The 18,127-nt window shown below is 46.9% G+C and overlaps 1 protein-coding gene across 2 annotated transcripts in view; it reads right to left on the bottom strand.

Annotated features, from left to right (window-relative positions):
• The window catches only part of CTIF (cap binding complex dependent translation initiation factor), a 99,430-nt gene extending 83,835 nt beyond the window's left edge, over window positions 1-15,595 (bottom strand). For both annotated transcript variants that reach the window (XR_004646147.1, XM_034773727.1), the window contains exon 1: window positions 15,267-15,595. Coding sequence is in view for 1 of the 2 variants with exons in the window: in XM_034773727.1 (XP_034629618.1) it covers window positions 15,267-15,524 (258 nt within the window). In the remaining variant the exon portion in view is untranslated. The remainder of the gene's footprint in view (window positions 1-15,266) is intronic.
• Between the last annotated feature and the right edge of the window lie 2,532 nt (window positions 15,596-18,127).

Here is an 18,127-nt window from a genome sequence, read left to right as displayed (position 1 = left end):
CGGGGGCTGCGTAAGCCTGTGTTTAAAACTATGACAAGCGAAATTCTCTTGTGGGAGACGAATCACCCACAGGCTAGGAGACAAAGCAAACACATACACAAGCTTTGATTTATTTTTTGATGAACTCTCCCCTTCCAATACTCTCTGGGTCTAATGCTGCACTGCATCTCCCGGAGGCAGAACCTAGAGTCAGCCATGGACTCTGTCCCCCTGCCCTCAACCTCCTCTTTGCGGCATGTTTGCTCCTACTATGGAGAGAATTTGCCTGTTTCCCCTGCATTGGGACCTAGTGTTTCTAGGGTGACCAGACAGCAAGTGTGAAAAATCGGGACAGGGGGTGGGGGGTAATAGGAGACTATATGAGAAAAAGACCCAAAAATCGGGACTGTCCCTATAAAATCGGGACATCTGGTCACCCTAAGTGTTTCGGAGAAAGAGGAGGCCCTAATCATGGAAAAAGAACTAATATCAGCTCATTTTGTTTGAATTATTGTTTCTGAGACTTTGAAGGATAACCTGTATTAAAGGCCAACAAAGGACTAATCCATACCTCTAGCCTCAATATTACATGATCCGTTATGTGTGTTTAAAGGACACCCCCCAAAACAAAACCGTCCCCGAATAAAACTCTCCACCGCACACACAATTCTCCCCTTGCAGAGAGAATGAACCAAATGTGATGGAATTGAGTCATGTCACTGCGTGGTCTACTGGAAGGTGCTCTACTGCTGGGCTGATATAACAACTTATATAAAATACAATGTGCTCTGCATAAGTGCGTTTCACATCTATTTAAAGTCTGGGTGGAAGAAGAAAGGCGGCAAGGAATGATACCTACCCTGTATTCAGAGGGGTTTAGCCCTGGGTGATGACAAACCAAAGAAGTCTGCAATGCACTCATCTTTAACGTAGAAATACAATTGCCGCAGACTATAAGGCCCAGAATAGAATGCAAAGCTTCATGGCTCACAGAGGCCCGATTCACGTTGCATCACATGCTGGGACTGGCCACACATCCATAGTAAAGATGAGGGCAGACGCAATCTGCTCCATTTTGTGCCAATTAGTTGGGGCCAGCGGGCTCCTGGCAAGTTGCCAAGGCAGCCCTCTGTTGGGCGATATTTCGATGACTCTGATTTAACCCATCTGATTCCACTCAGAATTTCACTGGTTTAAAAGCAAAGAAAAACAGTGCTGGGTCCAGAAATAGCAACAGTTCCCCAAGGCCCATCAGGCATCAGTTGCATTATTTTGCTTTACATGTGCCACTAAAGTGCCTCTAAAGGTTTACATCATTCAGATTCAAGAGCAAAGACTGGATTCACAGCCAAAATACGGGGAGAGCTAAATCCAAACCAGAGCTTTCCTGTCAATCCCCGTATTTCACATCAAGACAGCTGCTACTTGAGACACCGGTTCGTTTGCAGCCAGGGTTATTAAGTCTGAATATCTGTATGTCTGCCAAGAGAGAGACTCCTCAGAGGAGCTGTCTTGAGGGGGGCACTGTGGCGTCTTTGTGCCACTGAACTGGCATATGTCTTGGGATCATAAAAGTCTCACGAGATAAGCTATGAACTTGAGCAGTTCCTGAAGTGAAATCAAAGCAGGTGCCCCTGCTATGCATGTGCTCGTCAACAGCTAAAAATAGAATAGGAGCCAGGTTGAAAAGACAAAACCACATTTGTTCATTAAGCAGTATCCTTAGCTCTGCGATTTAATTGTTCTGCACCTGCTTTTATCTCACAAGGATCAGCCAAGGTTTAGGGACACGATCAATATATATCGAATAGAGCAGGCAGGACGGCTCAGTGGGTTAACACTCTAATCTGTTAGATCCTCTGCCAGAGCCTGGTTCATGTCTGGGTGTTGCAGGACTGGCTGAGCTGCTGGGATCTCAATTTGCAGTCATTTGCTCCTGAGAGTAAGGGACAAACAAGTCCACACAGCTCCTACAAAACAGGAACATCTGTTGGGACCATATGCGAGGGGCTTGACCTGCAGTTATCGGTTCTGCCTTCACTGTCAGTGGCCAATAGTATTCAGGGGATGAGTGGGCATGTTTATCCCTATTTATCACACCCTTGTATAGAGACTCTATAGCTTGACCATGTACGGCTAGCAGAGCTCTTTACACTTTGGGATAAGCTTAGTCTGAAAGATGTTACTGACAAACAAGTCCAGTTCTAGACCAGGCGTTTTAGAGAAGTTATCAATTAATAGCAAAGAACAATGTGTGAGATGCAATTTGGAAACACTTGTGTTCTAGGGGCTGGAAAAGGTCAGGACTCCTGGATTCTATTCTGTTTGCAACTGATTTCCTGTGTCACTTTGCGCAAAACGTTTAGTCCTCTGTGCTTCTATTTCCGAAATGGATATTAGGCTCCTTACCTATCACACAGAGCATGGTGAACTTCCTGTGTGTAAAGCATTTGGAATTGTAGTTACTATATTACTAGTTAATATAATATTTATTATATTACTATGTTAGTGCTAAGTGTTATTGTAATGATATAGGCTCTACCCAGCATTCACTCCATCAACAAAATGGTCAACGGTGCCCAGGGAACAGTATCATGTAAAACTGTTCATTATTGCACTAATATTTTATCTTGAACCAGTTTAATCAGCTAGTCTGGGGGAGAGTGATAGTGACTAGCAGTAAGAGAAAGATACTAGTAAAAAGGGTGATGTCTCCTAGCCTTGTTACACTGCCATTGTGATCTCTGTAACTCTTTCAAAAGCTCCTTTCTGGCTTTACAGAAAATTACACATTCTGATGAGTGCTTTATGATTTTTCAATAGCCAACGATTATACAGAACAATCATAAAGAAAAAGGTTGGGAGAACCTCTGTAACTCGAGATTACACACATTTGTTTTCATGCCACATTCTCAGACAGTGCAAGTACACGTATCAGGGTTGCCTGGCCTTTCCTCTTTCCCCCAAACTCCACATCTGAGCAATGTCCTAGATATGTTTTATGTGCAGGGCCGGCGCTTCCATTTAGGCGACTGAGGGCACCAGGATTTGGGGCGGCAATTCGGCGGCGGGGGGTCCTTCCGCGCTCCAGGTATTCGGCGGCAATTCTGCGGTGGGTCCTTCACTCGCTCCAGAACCCGCCGCCAAAGTGCCCCGAAGACTGGGAGCGCGGAAGGACCCCCCCGCCGCAGAATTGCCGACGAAGACCGGGAGCGCGGAAGGACCCCCGCCTAGGACGCCAAAAACCCTGGCACCGCTCTTGTCTATGTGCCCATATCAACAGGTCAAATTTGGCATTAAATTACTCCAGGTTGACACTCGTGTAACTGGGGGGCAGAATTTATTCCTTCCCCTTCCAATCGCTTTTAAAAGGAAATTGTTCATGTGAAAATCCCTTTCTGATGTGCATTACTCTTATCCTCTGTTGTAGATAGGGAAGCTGATGGACTTGCCATCAGTCAGTGACAGAGCCAGGAATAGAACCCAGGAGACCGGGTTCTTTGTCTACTATGCTAACCAGAGTGGGCTGACATTTTTCTGATAGACGACACTTCCCTTGGACATGCTGGTTTGAAAACATTCTGTGGGAACATGTTAATTCTGTCAAAGGTTTGGATAGAAACCAGGCAGGCAACATGTGGAGCCAGGGAACAGGGGGCAGCCTCCTGGGGCTTCCCGACTCCCCCGGGAGTGTGGCAAGCTGCTAACTGCCTGACTTCCTGGGTGGCTGCCTTGCTGTGCTAACTAGATTCGCCAGGGAGCTGGGGCACTCGGGAGCAAGCCTACAAATTCCGTTTTGGGTCTCCTCAAATGGCTTGCTTCCTCCCGTGAAAAATGTTGAATTTTTGACTTTTTTGTCCAGATTCGGGATGAAATTTGATCCCAGAAACATGAAAATTTTTAGTGGGAGGGAAATTCCGTTTTCTGGGCAGCTCTAATGCTAATGACAGCACTAGACTTTCAAATCAATGAGAAAATAATAATAAAAACAAGTTGGTCTGTTGACTTCTAGAAGAGAGATGCTAGTTATACCTAACGTTACTTCTTATGTTTTTTAGGGAGGCAGCGTGGTCTAGTACCCAGGGCACTAGGCTGAGAGTTAGGAGAGATGGTGCCTCTTCTCAGCTCTGCCAGTGCCCTGCTGTGTGACCATGGCCAAGTCACTTCACCTCTATGGCTATTTCACTTCACACCCTTTGTCTGTCTTCACTATTTAGAACTTAAGCTCTTTGGGACAGGCATGGTCTCTCACTGTATCTCTATACGTCACCTAGCACAATAGGGCCTGAACCTTGGTTGGGATCTCTAGGTATAATATTGTTATAACATATTAATATTTCTCCTTTTCTATCTTTTTTAAATTACTGGTGTTACCCCCTTTGCCCAATTATATTTTGATTGCCTTACAACACATTAGTGCAGTGTCTATCCCACAAGAACAGATTCAGAAAGTGTCAATTCTTGCTGACTAAGTGATTTCACTCTATTTTGGAAATTCTTTCTTTGGAGAAAGCAAAAACCTGAAATAGCCTTGCTTTCTGCTGCCAGTTTGCTTCCTCCTGAAAGCTCAGCTCTGATACAGCACCTGGTGATCCTCAAGGACCATTTTTTTCCCCTTTAACATTACTTTTTCAACAGAATTGTTTCTGAAACAAGACAATCATGTGATTAGTTCAAAGTTCCACCGGCATTTAAACTGACTCCCAGGACTCTCTGTATCTGCCCATGCAACTTCCTTAAACATCTCTAATCCCGGGGGTGGGAAATCACTTAATGGTAAATAACTACAATAGTGTTCACAAAGTAAATCCCAGAAAGTGTGTTAGCCAATGCTTCACGCTGTATTTAGCCATAAGCATAAGCTCAATGATCCTCCAGTTGTGGTAACAGCAAATAAAAAAGACTGATGACTTCCTGGAGCTACTGTCAATTGCTGAGTTTTATAAGAATCATTTTTTCAAATATAAGTTTAAATGTTTCCTGATCTTGCTGTATGACCAAAGAGGTCCCAGTCCTGCCAGTTGCTGTGCACGTCTTAGAAGGTGCCAAGTATCTTCAACTCGCAGTGAAGTCAGTGGCTCAGCAACTTGCAGCATCTGGGTTGCCCTTTCCTCTCTCCACAAAATCACTGGTTCTGCAGTTAATAATGCAGAAAACCTGTCATGCAGCATCCCTGGATTGCCCTGCCTAAAGTATTTCTGTTGACTGGATTAGAGACCTATCTGTCAGTCACTGACGCCTGAGGTCAGCTAGTCAGCCGTTTCCTTGCTGAAGAAGATTTTAGATTCTTTTCTTCTCCTCTTTGGACCGTTAGCCCTCACGCTGAACTCCACTTCATCACAGGAGAACCTGGATGAAAATAGCTGGAGCCAGCTCTGATTTCCTCTGACTTTAATAGAAGGGCGCGCAGCACAATACACAAGACGGATATCCTCTCCTCGGCTCTGTGCATTCACTCACGTGGGTGTTTCAAACAGAGCTCACAAATCCCACAGGTAAAGACAGGATTCATAGCGAGGAGAGCGAAGACAATTGTGGACATGAACCCGAGCTGGCTACAGGGCTGGAAAGGAAAAGGCTGGCTGCAAAGGAGGATTGTGCAACTTTCTGAAATATTACGTTTAACTGTCAGAGCCCTGATTTTCAGAAGCGCTGTGTTCTCACTATTCCATTCAAAGTCAATGGGAGCTACAGATGTAGGCCTCTGTTGGTCTTAATATTTTTTTTAATGGGCCTGCAAAATTATCTACCCTCTACCTATGCTACCACTGTCACTGTGATCACCCCCCATCATTGACAGCTGAGATTAACCTAGCAACTCTTCAAGGGAAAGAGCCCGGAGCCACCGGCCAGGCTCAAGCCTAACTCATCTGAAGTACCCCAGGCAGGTACTGTATGTCTAGTTGTTCCTGATGACAGTACACGACAGTTAAACATTATTCCCGGGGGTGGGATCTGAGCCAAGGACAGTGTCTTGCTTGAATTCCTGCCTTATAGCAAAGAATTATTAATACTTAACATAATAGCTTTCTTCCCCCAAAATGGAGACAGCGGTTTAATTTAAACAAAGAAGAGAAGAGTGTCTGTGAAACTGGACTTTGAAATAAACACATTTAGGACCTGCATGGTGGGCCTTTGTTGCCTCCCAAGAGACCTAGAGTGAAATCCTGGCTCCATTAAGACAATGAAAAAACTTCCATGTGGCCAGGATGTCACCCGTAGGTTCAGCTGCTGGGAGCAGTCTCTTGTTCCCTGGACTGGAAGGCACTGCAGCACCTTGGGTCACCCCCGTGAGGGAATGCACCCACACACCACTGCAATAATCTTTGTACAAAGTATGCCTTGTGAGGTGTCATTTGAAAACTCATAATTTGCTGGTCAGCATTGTCCTGATAAAATATATGTGGCAACACTATATGTGAAATTATAAGATTCCCCTGTATGATGGTATTAACACAGGTTCCAAACCCCACAGCCCTGCCCACGCAGAAGTCAGCAAACAGGTCTGTCCTAAACAAAGGAATGTGTGTTTGCCTTAATTTGCATTTACGCAATAAACAGAATCATCAAGCAGGAAGGGAAAACAAAGGAAGCTCAGACAGGTGAAAAAACCCAGCAGGGAAAATCCTTCCACATAGACGCTTTATCTTCTGGTTTTCAGCTGGAAATGTTTTTCAAGAGGGGGACTGAAACTATAAAAAGGAGGGAAAAACACCCTCAGGCACCCCCTTCTCTCTCCCTGCTCACCTCATTTTCCAAACCTAAGACGAAAAGAGGAAACAGCCATTGGACTCTGGGGGAGGAGGCCTGAGCTGAAAGTTTGGTCAGTAATCTTCTGGGGTATGCAGTATGAAAGTTTGCTTTGCAACACCAATAGTTTCTTAAGTCGATATTAGAAAGCGCTTTGTCTTCATTTTTCTTGTAACCACTTCTGGCTTTTATGCCTCATTACTTGTACTCACTTAAAATCTCTCTCTTTGTAGTTAATAAACTAGTTTTACTGTTTTATCTAATCCAGCATGTTTAAGTTGAGGTGTCTGGGTAACTCTATTTAAGATAATAAACCGTCATATTATTCCCTTAAAGGTATAATAGACTTAATATATCTGTACTATCCAGAAGAGGGCTGGGTAGTACAGGACATACGTTTCTGGGGGGGATGTTGAGGTCACCCTGCAGTATAACCAAGGCTGGTGAGAGCCATGGTGTAACTGGCAGGCACCCAGGGTGTGCTATGCATGCTAGAAGGCTGTTTGTGAGTGGCCCAGGTGGGCCATAGACATTGTAAGACACCCAGGGTTGCAGGGCAGCGGTGACACAGCCCCCCACTAGTCTGGATTCTATTGCAGTATGTCACAACCCCGGAGCAATGTCCATGGCCAGCTGGCAAAGCTGAAGGGACAGGTCACCTGAATGTTCATCCATCTTATGTCCTCTCTCAGTACAGCAGCAGGGTCCCCCCAACCACCAGAATGTGGTGGTGCCCAGGGATGCTGACAGCCTCTTTAGCCCAGGAAGTTCCCCAAGACATGCGGCCTGCAGGAAGAAGCCCTCTGCTGAGGAAAAGTCTCTCAAATCCAATTCAAACACACTCCTAGGATGCTTTCCGCCGGTCCTGATGATTGTAGCAGCTTCCCGGGCTGCTGGAGTGTTAACAATGACAGAGTCTTTGTTTGTACTACATACACGCTCTTAGAAAAGCATGAATGGGATCCGGTTTCTGATTTATAGCTTTCAGGATGTTAAATCATTGACCCTGGCTGATAAGTCTCCACAGATCATGCTTTAAAGAAAGCGTTACAGGTTTCCTGCAGTGGCACAGAGGATCTAGCAGAGAGCTCACCAGACAGGAGGATCTGCTGCTGTTTAGGGCTCCAGATGGCACGTGACAATGAAGTTAGTTCTATTTCCAGAGGCTCCGAGACCTTGGTTCAAGTTAGACGGATAGTAGTTTTTAAACACCATAACAAGAACAGTTTAGGGATTTGCTAGTTTAGTTTAATCCTGGATGTGGCTGCCAGAAATGACTGAAAAATTTCACAGGAAAGAGCAAGTCATAACTGCCACTGCCAAGGGGAATCTCCTCTGCTCTTGGGTTAGGTGCTGGTATCTCATGGGCTTTCAGTGTATTATGCTACCTACCCCTCTTGCTTATGATCAGGGCTCTGAGTTTTTTGCTGTGATTTTTTACTCAAAATCATGGGCTGATCATGGATTTTGTTTTAAGGAAAAATCAATTTTCTTTTATCCTTAGAGATAATCTCTCTGCCAAGTTCAGCCTATGGTGATTTTGCTGGAGGACTTCTTGGGAGTCAGTCTTGCAAGAGGAAGCATGGGCTTGTGGTTAAGATACTGGGCTGGGACTTGGGGCTGAGACTCTGCCAGAGACTCCCAGGGTGCCCTGGGGCAACTCACTTCAGTCTTCAGTGTTGCAGATCCCCAGCGGTAAAATGGAGATGATGGCTTTGCCTTTCCCCCCGCCCTATGTCTCTCTTGTATATTTAGACTGTAAGTTCTTTGGGGCAAGGCTGGGCCCCAGTCTTGGCGTGGTCTCTAAGCACCACTGTAACATTACTATTAATCAGCTACACTATATTTCCTTCCAGCCTCACTGGGACTGCTTCCTCAAATTCCTGCTCCTGATGCCCTAGCCCCTGGCATCTACCTCACACTGCAAGGACATATAGTCACCTAGCATCATCTTCACCCCCTAGGGCAGAAACCAGAGCAAGAACTGAGACAAAACCACAAGAGGTTTAAAAAAAAATAAATCACATGACCCAAGGAAAAACAGAAATATTCAAAGGATCAGCAGTTCCCATACACCTGTGCCTAGCTTGTGTATTTAACCAGCAGGAAGGTAACAGAAAGATGAAACAAGCCCATAAGTTGCCTCTAGTAAAATGCCAGTTGTAGATATTGTCCACGCAACCTCCGAAGCCACAACAACTCACCTAAGCAATACTTGAATTTTCCTCATTCAGTAGCTGAAAGCAGGGATAAGTACATAATGATACAATGAGGGAGTGTGGACTGTTGGTTAAAGCAGGTGCTGGGTCTCAGGACTACTGGTCTCTATCTACTGTAGAGCTAGATACCACAAGGACTAGCCCTGTTACGGAATTGCTGCATGACCCTTGGACTAGTTAATTAAACTCCAGGCCTCAGTTCCTTCATGTGTGAAATAAAGGACTGAATAGTAAATGTGGCAACGCACCTCCCATAGTTTAATTAGTTATTTATTTGTGGAAGTGTCTTGAGACCCTTAAATGATGCTTGACAGCATGCAAGCACAGAGTGCTATTACAATCATCCAGCATTGGAGTGAGCTAGAAAACAAACTCTTTGAACAGCACTTGGGCATTGTATAACTGACCTCGTTGCTGGAACATGTGCATACACAAGGGGATAAATAATGATACAGTTTAACATCAGCTTGTCTAGCTACAGAAGTCACAGGTGACACATTTCCCATAAATCTCTCTCTCTCATTTTTTCAGACTCCTCCTCGCTCTGAAATCTGTGCATCAATAAGCCAGCCTTGGCTACGATTCTCATTATATATGCCTGCCCTCTCATTGACCCAGAATTGTGAAAGCAAAGCCCTCTTTTCATTGTAAACCCACTGGAGAGCAAGGCTCAAAATCACTTAAAATATTGTGTAATGGAATTTCTCTGTTAACTATAGTCAAGATTTCCCCCATCTGTTAGCACGAGCAGGAAACAAGAGCTGAGATTTCTTGCACCCAGAAGGGTCTACAGGTTAGCTTTCATGTTTACCACGTTACTACAACAGATATTTCATAATACAGAATACAATGGACATACACAGCGGAGGAGCTGCATCACATGGAAGGCTTTCTGCTGGCAGCTTCAGAGAACTTGGGGCAAATTCCGTCCCTGCGTAATTTCCTTTCTTCAGAGACATGGAGTTTCATGAGATCTGCTAGTCTCTGAGGCTGAGCACAGGGAGAACCAGAAGGGGATGGGCAGTTCATTAAATATAAATTTTTAATTTGTACTGAATATTGTACCTTCTTCTAATGTGAAAGTGCTTTACACATGTGTTAATTGGGGATCACAACAAAACAAGCAGGTAGGTAAGTCGGTGTTATCATCCCCATTTTATAAACCTCAAAGTACTTCACTCCAGTAAGTCAACGCAGTTGGGAAATTGGAGTCTAGCGAGATAGTGACTTGCCCAGGGTCAGACCATGAGTTGGTAGCAGATCAGAACCCAGGAGCCTTGAATCTTCATCTCCTGCCATTTGATAGAATTCTACCTAACTTCCGAGTAAACAGCATTTGGAGGTGTGAAGTTTTGACCTCACTGGAAACCTCCCAACTCAGCAAAATCACAAAGAGAAAGATTCAGCTCCACAGAGTCATTTTCCATTAAAAGGGACAAGGAGTAAATGGAAAAAATGGGAGGAATCTTCCAGGACACTTCCCCACTCAAAATACTGGAGCAGACAGTCAGTGAAGTTCCACTGAAGCCAATGATCTACACCCATTTGCACCAGCTGAACATCTGGCTACAGCACTGAAGGAAGAGTTAACAGCAGACAATCAAGAGAAGATGGTCACTTTTCTTGAGAGGAAGAATCCTCTAATCGTTAAAAAGCAAGAGTGGAAGCTACGACTCCTCAGTTTTATTCCTGGCTCTGCCAGTTGGTAAGAGTAACCTTGGGCAGGTCACTTAACTTCTCTGAGCCCTATCTGAAAAACGGGGATGATACTTACTGCAGGGTTTAATTAGCGTTCCCAAAGTAGCTGAAGGTGTGGAGTTTGAAGGTGATGCCTGATTATTATGTTCATAAGAACTGTACATGCTCGATATTAACCCAATAAAAACCATATAAAGAGGTCACCCTTATTGGACAATCTCCTTTCTTAAGAAACTGGCCTGAAGTATCCCAGATGTAGTGAATAATGAATACACCCCTCTTCATGAGAAAGTCACCACGAGGAATCGATTGACTTTTGTGGGTCACTGGAGCAGTTGATAAGTGTTCACTGGAGTTTGTTTCTTTAAATAGAAGCACAAACCCTTTCAGTGAATGATCAGCTAGTGACACAAATCTCACCAATGTGAGGCTAACTTGCAAAGCCTTCTGAGCAAGGAATGCTCTCAGGGTATGTCTACACAGCAACTAGACACCTGCGGCTGGCCTGTGCCAGCCGACTCAGGCTCACGGGGCTCAGGGTCTGTGGCTGTTTCCCTGCTGTTTAGACATCTGGGCTTGGGTTGAAGTCTGAGCTCTAGGACCCTGTGAGATGGGAGGATCCCAGAGTTTGGGTTCCAGCCCAAGCCTGGCAAGTCTACACAGCAATGGAACAGCCCCGCAGCCCGAGCCCTGCGAGCTCAAGTCAGCTGACACGTGGCAGCCAAGGGATTTTCTTTGCTGTGCAGACATACCCTCAGGTTCCTGGAGACTGGCTCACACCTGAATGTTCACCACAGCTGCTATTTCATATTCTTTTGGGGAGGATGGAGTGTTCTAGCTGACAACGTCACAGTAATGGCAGCAGCCATCACAGGATGGCACAGTAGCACTTTAGCAAGACCTTCTCCCTCCTTGGCTTGTGGCTGCATCAAATCAAAGCAGAGGGCATCAGGGGCTCACTATATGTAAATCAGAGTGCCAGCATTTTTGCCAGCTGGATTAAGGATAGATATATGGCAAGAAGGAATGTCAGACAACTGCCACGTGCTGTTTGCCCAAAAGTCTGACTCAGCCCCGGGCACTGCGCACAGCCAGCCACAGGACTGGAAACAAGCAATGCAAAAGTATAATAAAGCGATGAATTCCAGCCACAGCAGAAAAGGAAAGCAGAATGGCAAGGAAAGTACATTGCAAAGAAAGATGTGATTTCAATGCCAGGATGTGTGCGTAACATACACCGTCAGCAACAAAATGAAAACGAGGGCCGCTCCCATATCACCACCACAAAGCATTTCTGCACATAAATGAAGCCTCAAATTCTCCTCTCTGCAGAGCACAAAAAGGGAGCCTGTGCTCATACCAAATAACATCACCGGCTGGGGTATAACATTGTTACATGCTATGGACAATGCCCGTAATGTGGCAAGAGGCTTTCCATATAATCCTCATCCACCTGGTCCTTTTCACTAAGGGCATCCTTGCCCTCCACCACCCTCTCAGCTCACGGAATGATGCTATGGCTGTCAATGCCTGTTTGTTTCAATCAAGGTGACCTTTTCCACTTTCCCTGGAAGAGGCACATCAGTCATGACTACACCAGTGGTGCTGACCACCTGCTTGGAGTAGACAGAGGACAGACAGTTTAGGCGAGATACATGGACCTCCCATCAGCCTGGGTCAGCCTTATCTGAGAAGTGAGAGACCCTGCCAGCATTTCCCAGAAGCTCCCTTCCTCCACATGTGATGTCTGGGGCTCAAACCCAGGCCTGTGAGTTCCCAGACATCCTGGCCTCCAGCCAATGTCTTCTGAAATCTGGTGGGTCAAGGAGCTAGTAGAACTACAGCCTCAGCCAAGGCACCACCCACAGAAGCCCTGATTGGAAGATCGCCTCGCCAGGCTCCACCGATTGGCCCAACCATGCTATTTAAGCCAGACAAAGGCACAGTAAGTTGTCTGAGCAACCAGGTGATTCCCTGTTGCTGCTGCACTGGACCCTGCGCTTGTGCCTACTTCCTGCATTTGACACCCTGTACCCAACCCTGTTCCTGATTCCTGCTCCGCTCCTGGCTCCTGCCTCACCCCTGCCTTTGCTCCTGACTCCCACCGTGCTCCTGCTCTATCCCTAGTCCTGGCCTCTCCTCTGGTTCTCACCCCTACAGCTTGCTTCCAACCATCAGTTACCAGTCCTGGTTCGGACCCCTGGCTCGGACTTCTGACTCTGGTTTGACCCTTGGCTCTGGCATTTGGTATCTAACCCTGGCCCCACCCCTCAGCTTCGATTCCTGTCCCTGATTCTGACTCGACCCCTGGCTCTGGTAATTGGCAGTTGACTCTGGTGCTGACCCTCAACTTCGTTCCCCGATCTGAATGCCTGCTCCACCCACTACACCTATTCTGACCACTCAGACCGCCTAGGGTCCTGGTCCCTAACATGTCAGCCAAGTGCTGGTATTTTAGTTGCCAGGGCATTAAGAAAAATGCTGATGGGACTTTGGGGCTGGCACCACATGTGCACTGCTGAACTGAGCTGTTTTCAGCCGATAACTAACAGGTTAAAAGGTCCCACAGCCTATCAATCCCATAAGCCAGCCAGCCTCCCTGAAAAACGGTGAGCTAAGCTGAGCCCAAACATTCAAGACTGAAGGGCCACATCTCATGGATCCAGCCCATCAGAGATGTGGAAAGAGGTAGGTCCTGACAGGGCCGGCTCCAGGCACCAGCAAAGGAAGCAGGTGCTTGGGGCGGCCCATGGAAAGGGGACTCACGTCTGGGTCTTCGGCGGCAAGTCCCTCAGTCCCTCTCGGAGGGAAGGACCCGCCGCTGAATTGCCGCCCAAGAATGAAGCGGCGTGGCAGAGCTGCCGCCAATCGCGGCTTTATCTCCCCCCCCCCCCCCCCCCCCCCGCTTCGCCGCTTTAGGCGGCAAAAAAGCTGGAGCCGGCCCTGAGTGAGAGAGCCTGCTCTAACCCTCCTTGGCCAATAATCAGGTGCGGCATGTGCCCTGTGCAGGCAGGGAACAAAGAGGGTATGTTGAAGGGGCAGGCAGGCCTAGGGACTCTAAGATACCCTCTCCCAGAAAGCAAATAATCACATATTAACCATGTGATGAGCTGCAAAACAGCATAATAAACCAACACAGACATTCAAGCCTATGCTCTCCATTAGCGGGCAGCCGGTGCCTAGGGGACAATCCCAATTTCCCTGGTTATATATCATTATGATGGTCTAAATGCCAGGGCTATCAGTTTATTTTTTAATTGACTTTGCTTTTCTATAGAGTTCTTGGACATGGTACAGTAAACCCAGTGCTGGGTGTACTGATAAAAAAGTCACCCATGATAATCAATGATCTGCACACACACAAATCATTACCGTCCGGGTTGTAAGTGCAGCTGTTACAGTTGCAAGCCAGGCAGATCGATGCCAGCAATTTTCTTCTGCTTCCTAGACGGTGTAGTTGAGTCAGGGCTCATATTGGATTAAAGCAACTTGCAGCTATTTATTTCCATGTGTTTAGCATCAAGAGCTGTGAGATATGTGGAAACAAACTTGGGCTCTGGCAGCGCAATGGGGGACACAAATACCAGCGGAGAGGACCCTCCACGGATAATGCACAGCTTTCTTCCATTTAAGCCAGAGAGCTGTCTCCTCAAATGCCCATCACCTCCTCAAGTGCCTCACCAGATCTTGTAGGAAGGGAGATCTTGTAATTAGGGCACAGAGAGCTGGATTCAATTCAAGACTGTGCCATAGACTTTCCTGTGTGACCTTGGGCAAGTCACTTCAGCCCAGATCCACAAAGGACTTCGGAGGAGGCCTCTGAGCACAACTATCGGATTCAGGCCCCACGGTGAGATAGATAGCAGTGCACTTGTCCCCAGGTAGAAACTTAGATGCCTTGGGAATTTTTACAGTGAAAACATTGGTGCCAAGTGAGTTTAGGGACCTACAAGGTGAGATGGCAGCCAAGTGAAGGGTTTTGCGGACTGCAGCAACACATTCTGGTCTTCAGGTACCTAAATCCCTTTGGGGATCTTGGCCTTCATCTCCCTGAGCCTCATCTCCCTGTCTGTAAACGGGGATAAAGATCCTTCCTTTCTCCTCTTTGGCCTGTCTTGTCTATTTAGACTGCAAGCTCTTCAGGCCAGGGACTGTCTATGTACACTCCCAGCACATGGGTTCTGATGTTGGTCCAAGATTGTAGGTACTACAGTAATACGAACAACAAACAATAATAATCTCAACCGCTGGGGAATCGCATAAGGAGAGAGGTAGTCTCTGACGTACTAAGAATCCAAACCTTTCAGAGCTTTATGGGTTAAAACTAGGTGGGGACAGTGCCTGGGGAATGAGCATTTGTTAAACTGAGCTTTTAAAACAGAAGGAGAGATAGAGATGGATATTAACCGGATGGTGCCTATAAAATTATATTGGTCTGTCGTAACCATGAAACACTTGCATAAACAAACACAAAAACCACTGCCCGATCTTCACTTACACTTTTCTTTTCTATAATTAATTGGGCAAGAATGGAACTTGGGAAAAGCTCAACTATGGTCAGAATTCCTGGACTTCTTTCTAGTAATAACACACTGGGAGCAGCTGCAAATATCTAATTACCTGCAGCATGTTGAGAAGCAGGCTTCGGAACTTGGTCCCCTCCACCATGAAGAGCGCCATTTTGTCACAGAGCTTGGCGGCGGTGGAGGCGAAGCTGCGGTCCGTCACCGCTTTCTGGTAAATGGTCTTGACGATCTCGCCCAGCATCTCCTCAGAGTTGGTGGAGTTCTGGGCCTCCTCCATGAAGGTAGTGAGCTTGGAGTCCACATCACTGCTGTTGTTCCTCATGCTGTTGAGGATTTCAATTAATTTGTCCATTTTGTTCTTTTGGGGGTTGGTTGCCTCCACCGGCACTTCGTCCTGGTCCGTGAAAAGGGAAAGACAAGGCATCTGTTACACAAGGAAAAAACAGACATATCAGCCCTTGTTCTTTCACAGAAAACAGGGGGTAGGGGGCGATGGGAATCATACAATCAGATCTAAATCTAGGCATGTTCTAGTGGCACACTCTAGTGGTCTGAGGTCCGGAGTGGGAGCCAAGAACTTGGGAGCGCTAATTACTGCTCTGACAGGGACTCCATCTACGACTCCTGTGCAAGTCATATCACATCTCTGTGCCTCAGCGTCCCCATGTGATGGATATACCTGTGTACCTCAGAGGTGTGACATTTACTAAGTGCCCATGAGCCAGGTTTGCCTGCAGAGAAAAGCCATAGCTACTGATACTGTGAACACACTGACTCAACATGACCCTGCTCAGGCACCTGGAAATACCAAGGTGACATGGGTGTCAGGGTTTGTATAATTTTTGGTGGTGCCCAGAACAGGTCCAAGCAGAGTCGTTCCATCCATAGGACGGACTGGGGCAACCGCCCCAGGACCTGCACTTTGGGGGGCCCTGCGCTACGGGGGGCTGTGGGGTCCAGGGTGGCCTGGGGAGTTAATGGGGGGCCTGGTGCTGGCAGCAGCGAGAGACCCAGCCCCTGCCCGCCCCTGCTCCGCCAGCTCCCAGCATCGCTCAGGGGAGGGGGCGGAAGCCGGAAAGAGGCAGGGTGGGGAAGGAGTGGTATGGGGGCAGGGAGGGGTGGAGCAGGGGCGGGAAGGGGTGGAAGAAGTGCGGACTTGGGGGAAGGGGTGGAATGGGGATGGGGCAGGGGCGAAGCAGGGGCGGGAAGAGGTGGAGCGGGGACTTGGGTGAAGGGGCAGAGCGGGGGCGGAGTAGAGCGGGCTGGGGATGGGTTCCTTGGTGCTGCCAGCACCAGGCCTCCCACTAACCCCCAGGCCGCCTGGACCCTGCAGGCCCCTGAAGTGTGGGCCCCCCAAAGCATGGAGCCCGGGGTGGTTGCCCCGGTCCATCCTATGGACGGGAGGGCTCAGAAAATATAAGCCCAAACATTGGTGGAGCTGGGCCCACATTCCTGAATATTGGTGGAGCACGGGCACCACGGGCCCATATAACTCACCGCCTATGCAAGGTCACACTGGGCATATGCAGGCATTAGCATAGTTACTTCCCAATTTGGGTAGCATGAGACCTAGCTTTGCAACAGGGAAGCTGTGGGGATTACTCAATGTTCATAAAGTATCTGGACGGTGGAAAGCGCTATGGATATTCTAGTCAAGCCCCTCCCATAACTTTCTGAGCAGCTCACAGTGATTAGCAGTAAGCACTTGAGGTTTCTGCAACATATTGCAGGCCACAGAGAACTTTGAATATTCAGTCACTGACTAGTAGAATGCTATAGGGAGCTAGCTCTGCTTAAAGGAGCCAGGAAGGCAGGTTTTCTGTTGCTTTTGTGCAGCAAGTGCTGCATGAGAGTCAGCCATGTTATGCCGTACCCTCTCTCTCTGCCACTCCTCTCACTTTCCCTTCTTTATTAGTGGTAGTAGGCTGGTCCCAGTAGACGTTGCTCCTTTCTCCCTCTCATGTTACAAACTTACAGCCCATATGCTCTGGTCAGTGGGAAGAAGGTTAGCCTGATGGTTTAAGGCACTGGGCTGAGACTCAAATCTTCAATCAATTCCTGACTCTGCCAAACACTTTCTGTGTGATCCTGGGCAAGCTCCTTGATCGCTCCATGTCTCAATTTCCCATCTGTAAAGTGGGAATAATGCTGCTTTCCTGGCTTATGGGCTTTTATGAAAATAAATTCACTAATATTTGTGAGTGCTCAGATTATAAGGCTACAATGCCACAGAAGTACCTAGATCTGGATAGACGTTGAACAATCTAAGCGCTAATCAAGACTATCACGTGCTATATATGCACAATGTGAACCAATTGCAGTTACTACAAGAACTCTAACTTTTTCATCTCCTGGCTTTTGTGCATTTTAATGAATAACATTACCACTCATAGTATTGCAGCTTTTTTACATTTAATTATGCTGTGAAACTTTTTGCTAGGGACAGACGTGCAGTGGACATCTCACATTTGCTACGAGCTGATCTCCTCTCTTTCTTTTTTTCCATTGACAAATCATCGTGCCACACTCTATGAAAGTCCCCTGAAACCTTTAGCAAATTCCAGGTGTGGCCTTGAAACCTGATGGGTGGAGCTGTCAGAAGGCCAGCTGTGTAAACTCAATGCTGGACATGGGGCATAAACATAACTTGGTGTTTACCTGGAGTATTGCTCTCACATGACACCAGGCTCCTAGAAGCTATGATTATGGGTTTGATCCTTCAAACCATCTCTTCTCATGTAAATAGTCCCACAGAAGCCAGTGAAATTGCTCACACGAGTAAGGACTGTTTAGGTGAGTGATAATTTGCAAGATCAGACCCTACATTAGGTCTCAGGAAAGAAACTTGCAAGTGAGTATTTTAAAACAGTTTGACAGGTTTCAGAGTAGCAGCCGTGTTAGTCTGTATCCGCAAAAAGAAGAGCAGGAGTACTTGTGGCACCTTAGAGACTAACA

Source organism: Trachemys scripta, chromosome 6 (assembly GCF_013100865.1).
Source record: "Trachemys scripta elegans isolate TJP31775 chromosome 6, CAS_Tse_1.0, whole genome shotgun sequence".
Taxonomy (NCBI): domain Eukaryota; kingdom Metazoa; phylum Chordata; order Testudines; family Emydidae; genus Trachemys; species Trachemys scripta.
Note: the sequence above shows the minus strand (reverse complement) of the source record. Positions and strands in the feature narration are given on the sequence as shown.